The sequence below is a fragment of the Mus pahari genome, chromosome 1 (genome assembly GCF_900095145.1).
Source record: "Mus pahari chromosome 1, PAHARI_EIJ_v1.1, whole genome shotgun sequence".
NCBI lineage: Eukaryota > Metazoa > Chordata > Mammalia > Rodentia > Muridae > Mus > Mus pahari.
In genome coordinates, this window is record NC_034590.1 from 115,792,680 (window position 1) to 115,800,013 (window position 7,334).

General features: G+C 50.8%; 1 protein-coding gene across 1 annotated transcript in view; it reads right to left on the reverse strand.

Annotated features, from left to right (window-relative positions):
- The window catches only part of Kdm2a (lysine demethylase 2A), a 79,127-nt gene extending 76,044 nt beyond the window's left edge, over window positions 1-3,083 (reverse strand). The window contains exons 1-2 of the mRNA XM_021220339.2: window positions 2,322-3,083; window positions 771-871 (exon numbers count right to left, since the gene is read on the reverse strand). Of these exons, the coding sequence (XP_021075998.1) occupies window positions 771-812 (42 nt within the window). The 5' untranslated portion in view covers window positions 813-871; window positions 2,322-3,083. The remainder of the gene's footprint in view (window positions 1-770; window positions 872-2,321) is intronic.
- Window positions 3,084-7,334: the final 4,251 nt, after the last annotated feature.

Genomic DNA, 7,334 nt, shown 5'->3' on the forward strand with positions numbered 1-7,334 from the left:
CAGAGGTCCTGAGTTCAATTCCCAGCAAACACATGGTGGCTCACAACCATCTGTAATGGGATCTGATGCCCTCTACTGATGTGTCTGAAGACAGCTATAGTGTACTCATTAAAATAAATTTAAAAAAAAAAGAAAAGAAAGAAATAACAGAACTAAAAGTATTCAAACCCATGTATGAGCTAATGTTTAAACTATAAAGTTTTCTTTCAGTAACATGTCTCATAAATTCCTTCCAAAATATTAAAGACAAAGACCTTTATCAGCATCCAGTACAGTCCTTAAATCAGTCATAGCAATGTTCCAAAATTACCAAACTGTTAACTTATTAAAATAATCATACTGTTAACAAAAATATCCAAAGCTTATTAACTCCCCAGCTCAGAAACTACAATTGTTAAATAACAGTAATGCTAAAATATTAAATAAAACTATCCTTCCTTGGTTTGTCCTTAAATTTTACATTTTAACATAACTTACTCAATTAGATTTACTACAATGTCACTATTGCAAAGTTAGGAATCTTTGTCTCATTACAATCCACAAAATCTCTGATTTTTCAGAACTGCAGTGATTTCTATAAAACTTAAGGCTTTAACTACATTTCCAAACACTATAAATTAAGGTTCTAACTACTTGACAAACAAAAACAAAAACAAAAACAACAACAACAAAAACAAGTGAGATATCAATATATTTTCACCCCTCCTCTGGTACACAGAAAAGCCATCTAAAATAATTTTTTCCAAAAGGAGGGAATTGAAAATACTAACCAATCTCTGGCTGTACCGAATCCTTTCTTCTTCAGGTTCCATCTCTCACTCTTCTGATGGAAGTACTGTGAAGAAACCACTCCGGGGATGCCTTCCTCTTCCTAAGGATCCAAATTTACAAAGGAAATGAAGAGAAATAAGAACTCATTATGGAACTTATACCTCCTTCTCATTAAGTTAAAGGCTCATTGAGAATCCTTTATCCTCTTGGGCAAATGGTGCCATGTCTTGTCGATATTAATCACATCACAACTATAAAATAAGACCTAAGCAAAAGGAGACTTTGGTTTCAGCTCCTTAGGACCAGCCACATCACTTGTTTCTGCTCATGGGATTGCAATTAGCAAAATTCTTCCTGCTAACATTAGCGATAGATAGACAGATAGATAGATAGATAGATAGATAGGACTGGAGACATGGTTCAGTGCTTAATAGCATTGGCTGCTTTTCAAGAGGATCCGAGTTCAATTCCCAACAACCACATGGCAGCTCACTATCTGATTCCAGTTCTAAGGTACCCTTACACAGATATAATGCAGGTGAAAGGGCTCAGGACTTACTTCTTTTCTTCTGTATGTTTTCTGGTGTGTGTGTGTGTGTGTGTGTGTGTGTGTGTGTAAGTTTTGTTGTTTTGAGACAGGATCTCTCTACATAGCCCTAGTGGTCTTGGAACTACAACATTGACCAGGCTTGCCTCCAACTTACAAGAGACCCGACTGCCTCTGCTTGCCCAGTGCTGGCAAAGCTGTGCAGCACCAAACCCAGGAAGGACTTTTATTTCTAAAGTGCTGAATGGCCAGGTGAAGGTGAAGTACACACAAAACTAAGCCAGACCCTAAACCAATGAGTTCTCAAACAGGTAATAAAAAATTATAAGCAAAACAGGAAGGTTACTTTCATTAAAAAGAGGGCAAGAAAAATTAGGTTTTACAGAAAGACTCCAAACCAATGTCCCATATCCTTCTAGTAAGGAATTGCCTTCCCCAAACTACCATCCACCTCAAGGTGTACAACTACAGAATAAATTTGAGAGTTGCAAACGGAGGCAAAAATACCATCTAATCTAGATGAGTAAATAATAAATGAAACGTCTCGATATATGGATACGGGCGAAACATCCATTAAATAAAGACCGGTTGGCACGTCAATCAATCCACAACACCAAGCGAGGGTTTTCGTTTTTCTAAATAATCTTTCTCCTGAATAATGGCTTCCGTTGGGTATACAATTGTTTGTTTGTTTTTTCTCTCTTGTAAATATAATACGGCCACGTTAACAGAATCCTTTCAGAGGACCCGATGACACAGTTTGCGAGAGCAGTTCGTGGCACTGCCCTCCTCGGCCTCGGTCGCGAGGGACCCTCCTGCACCCCCTGGACGAGTGCCGCCAGAGCCGGACAGTAGTAAAGCGGTAAACCTCGACTACTCCCCTAGGGAAAAGGCGTTTCTATGGCTCACCTCTTGCAAAGAAATAAAAACTTTACATTAAGTCTTTAGATAAGACCGGGAACCAAACTTCCCAGGGCGGGGGAGGGGGGAGGGGAAATCTCACCGAGGATTTTGTTCTTGAGTTCTTGTCCAAGAGAGAAGTAAAATTCCAAGCACAGACAAAATAAAATCCCAAACGTCGTCTTCGGTATTTCTGTGTATTAACCCAGTATCCAGAGAAGGGTCAGAGCGACCCGGAAAAGAGGAAACAGTTACTGAATCAAACCTCCTCTTCTGGCTTTTACAGACTCCGCGTCCGAGGCGTCAGGGAAGCAAGACCACTCAGCTACTCCCCCAAGCTGGCGGTCGGCAACCCCAGCCCGAGGCCCGGGTCAACCGGGCCGCGGGAAACACCCTCTTCTCGGTACCCTCGGCCGGCCACAGCCGCTACCGAAGCCCAGGAGCCGCGGCCGATCAGCTGAGACCCGCCCGGCCGACGCTCCCCGCGCCGCCCGGCCCCCCGGAACGCGGGCCCCGGCCCCGGGGGGCGGAGAGGGCGGGAGCAGCGAAGCGCCCTGACCGGGGGCCCTCGGCTGCCTCTGCGTCGTCCCCCGAGCCGGGGCTCCGCGCTGCGGGACGATCCCCCGTACACCCCCAGCTACTCCCCAGCAGCAGAGGAGGGACTCCGGGGGATGGGCCCCCTGACGTTGCCCTTCCACGCGAAGAGCCCACTGCCCGGGAGGGAAACAGCCGCGACAGGCCCAGGAGCTGGAAAGGTGCTCCGCGGCCCGCCGCCGCCGCCGCCGCCGCCGGGGAGGGGTGTTGTTTCCCTCACACAGGAGGATCCGCTGAAGCAGCCGCCGCCATTTTGAACCCGTCAGATTCTCACATACACACAGCTCCTCCGGGCTTACTGCGCAGGCGCCGTCTCTCCACCACCACCCCCTCCCTCCCGTCGCCTCTCCACCCCCACCTCCTTCGAGCCTCCCTGCGCGTCTTACCGCTCTCCGGGACACACGTGAACGCGCACGCGTCACTCCCCCCCCCCCGTCCCCCGCCTCTAACGCGGACACGCCGCCGGAGCGCGCACGCGCCGATTGCGTCGACCTCGAATCGCCCGCGCCCCGCGACGCCGACGCGGTTCCCCGCCCTCCCCCCCTCGCGTCAGCCCGCACGCCCTCTGGCCGGCCTCCGCCCCCGCTCCCTGCCCGCCTCCTCGCAGGTCTCCCGCACGGCCGGGTGCCTGCGCGCCAGTCGCGAGCCTCCTCCGCGCGCGCTCTCCCCCACACCCGCACACACACACACACACACACGGACACACACACACACGCGCACACAGACACAGACGTGCGCGCGCGCGCGCACACACATACACTCACAACTTCGCCGGTCACCCCGCCCATCGCCGGCCAGCTGCGCCAGCCGCCTTCCCTCCCCCACTACTCTAGGGAGGGTGGTGACCCCCGACCCCCACAAAACACAGCACCCCATCCCAAGCAGTAGGAAGCATCTCCCCTTCCCCTTAGAGCCACCTCTGCTGGGTGGGTGGTCAGACGAGTCACACAAACCAGGGCCAGGCGGCCTGGGTCAGGGCAGCCGTTGGCCGCCTCAACGCGGGGTCCCCCGGGGTCATGGCAGGGGAGTGGGCCAGAGCCGGGCGCTGCGCTCCGGCCTCCTCAGAGCCGGGGGCTGCACGGAAAGCAGCGCCCTCCCGCCGGGCGCCCTCCCTCACGCGCCGGCCGGCCGGCCGAGGCCCACCTGCTCGCCATCCCGGAGTAGGCCCCTGCGTCCCCGCTGCGGGGCCCGGTCGCCCTCGGCACGGGGGCAGCTCCTCTCTGTGCAGCGAACCGGTTTCGCCTCACCCACTCCTCGCCGCTCCGAAGGGGCAGGAAACCGTAGCAGTAGCATGTCTGTCCTGAGCTCTGTTCCCTCAGGGCAGCTCCGGACGCTTGACAAGGGAGTCCACAGGTGCCGTGCGCGACAGTGGGATCCACGACGGCTCAGGGGTGGCAGCAGCTAGCACACCCCACTGCGGGCCGCAGGCTCCCGGGGAGGTGGCCCCGGGAGCCCCTGCTGTTGGCCACGCTCAGGTTTCCGTAGCGCCGGTGCCCTCGGCGGCCCGGGTGGGACGTGACCCCGCCCCCGGCAAGTCGGGGCACCCCCCCACGGAGAGGGGCGCGGGCCGCCCCTAACCCCAGGGCCGCGACTTGCGAGGGAGGCCCGGCCGGGAAAAATGTCTCCGGTCTGTGTGCGCGGCTTCGCGCGAGGGTCAGCGATGGGGCAGCGGCGGCCCAAGCTGCTCGGCCCTGCCTACGAACCGGCTCCCGCGGCTCGACAGCTGCCCGACGGGCGAGCGGGCTCCGGACGTCGACGGAGCCCAGCCAGAGGTAACAGCAATGCCATGCGAGCAGCCCAACTGCGCTCAGGGCAGTTCCCCAGCCAATCTCGTGCTTTGAGGCCCGTTTAAATTGTAAATCCCACAAAGGACGGTGGCCTGGACGCTACACATCCAAGTGCTTGAGGTTGGCACGTTCCCCTTGCTGACTGGTGTCACATCTTTTTCTCCCTGCCTTGGTTTCCAACTCTTCAGCTTGATTCTGAAGAGTCTGGATTGGAGGAGGAAGACTACCGTGGTAGAGCTATCAAATAACGTTCATAAACAGCCTTCCAGGTCTTTTAGGAAGACGTTAGTGGTCGACAGTTGGAAAAAAAAAAAAGATACTTTCTTTCGCTATCACAGTTTGAACTGGGGTAAAGAAAGACACTCCTTAAATCCAAAGTATTATTTAATACAGCAAAAAGTTTTTGCTAAAGCACACAGGATTTTTACAGACATTCTCTGCTGCTTTTCACATCTTTAGTAGACAAGAGAAAGAGCTTTGTGTTTCTAAACTCGTTTTAAAGCTAAACAATGGGAATATAAGATTAAACGTGTGCATATTACTGGGATAGAGGCTCACAGCTCTGCAGCTGCCAACAGAAACATCTCACAACAAAAGTGATTGGTTTGTATGGTCTCGTTATCTTGCAGCCAGTCACTGAGCAAAGTCACTTTATTCTGATACCGGTTGCTTTTCAGACTTTTTAGAGCAGTGCTTCAAAGAGTCAGTGTCAGAAACTTCGCCAGATTGAAGGCCTCTTTTGGTGTCCAGGCTACAGTAAAATATGTTTTAAACTCTTACCCCTCTTACCCGTGTGTGGTGACTCACACTTGGGAGGCAATCCTAGGACTCCAGAGACTGAGGCAGGAAGAGTCCCATAAGTTAAAAGCCAGCCTGTGTGAGATAGTGAATTCAGGTCAGCTTGGCCTACAGAGTGCAACCCTGTCTCAGAAAAGGGCAGTAGTCATTTACATCCAATGCCAGGTGTAGCCCCAAAGACATCAGGATTTTTGTAGCTATAAAACAATCTCAACTACACTGTAGTAGGGGACCTGACTAGACAAATGCACCCAGTACTGTCTCTACAGGCTGGCTGCCATCTACCAAAGCAGATGGCCCATCATATTACCCCAGATCATAGTGGCTCTGATGGGTAGGGGCAGATCTGTGAGGACTACTGTTTTGTCTTTAACCATTCCAGAAGTCTAGTACTGGGGCAGTTCCCCAAGAAGGCCACTAGATCTTTGAACTGTGGAGCTAAAGGAAGAGGAGATAAGTGGTTTTTGAGAAGGAAGAAACAAAATCCTAGAAGCCTTGATAAAATGGTCCCTATCTGAATTAATCTGGTATCTTAATAAGCTGACATTTCAGCTTTTTATGCACATGTGTGTCAGTGTCTGTCTGCATGCCCTCATAGTGCATACAGACCCAAATATGTGAGTCTGTGTATGGAGGCAAGGTGTATGTCGGCTAGAGGACAACCTTGGGTATCATTCCTCAGGGACCGTCTACCTTTTTCTTCTTTTAGAGACAAAGTCTCCCACTGACCTGGAACTCCCAATAGGTAAGCTGGCTGGTCAGGGAACTCTAAGGAAATAGTTGTCTGTGCCTTTCCATCACTAAGATTGCAAGTACACGATGAATACCCATCTATTTTTACATGATTTCTGAGGCTCAAACTCAGGCAAGCACTTTACCAACTGGGCCATTTTACCAGCCCCAGTATCTTTCTTTGTTGATGGTAGTTTGTTTTTGCTTTTTGACATAGGGTTTCTCTGTGTAGCAGAGCCCTAGATGTCCTGGAACTTTATAAAACAGGCTGGCCTTGAATTCAGAGACCTGCAGTATTAGTCAGGGTTCTCTAGAGTCACAGAACGTATGAAAGGTCTCTATATATTAAGGGAATTTATTGGAATGACTTACAGTCTGCTGCCCAACTAACCCAACAATGGGCAGGTATGAATGGGAAGCCCAAGAATCTAGTAGTTGCTCAGTCCCACAAGGCTAGGTGTTTTAGCCAGTCTTCTAATAGGCTGTAATCCTGAAGAATCAGGTTCCAACAGATCTGCTGGCAGATATGTGCAAGTAGGTAAAGAAGAACGAACCTTTCCTCTTCCTGTTGGCCTTATGTAGGCTTCCAGCAGAAGGTGTAGCCAACATTAAAGGTGTGCATACCCATGCCTGGACCTAAGCTTTTCTATACATGAAACTTGCTCTGTCCCAGGCTGGCCTTGAACTCAGAGATGTGCTCGCCTGTCTCCTATGCCTGTTCCTGCGCTTTTCATGGCTACTAAGTCTCAATATCTGGCTCAAAAGCATGTGCCATCCCATGTCAAGATCCAAATCAGAAGCCTGTGTCAAGATGGTAAACCCTACATTTCTGGATTGTAGTTCATTCCAGATGTAATCAAGTCGACAGCCAGGAATAGCCATCATATCTACCTACCTTTGCCTCCCCAAGTGCTGAAACTGAAGGCAAGTGCTACCGTGTCCAGCTTCCATCTTTCTTTCTCTTTGTTTTGTTTTGTTTTGTTTTTCATTTGAGACAAGGTCTCACTTGTGTAGTCCTGGATGGTCAAGAAGTTGCGATGTAGACCAAGGTGCCTGTCTCTGTCTCTGACATTGGTATTACAGGTGGGCATCACCACACAGTTTTGTTTTCACAAAAGCAGCACCCAATTAATGCTGGACAGAGCATGTACTGCTCTTGTAGAGGATGTGGTTTGGTTCCCAACTCCCATGTTGGCTAGCTCGTC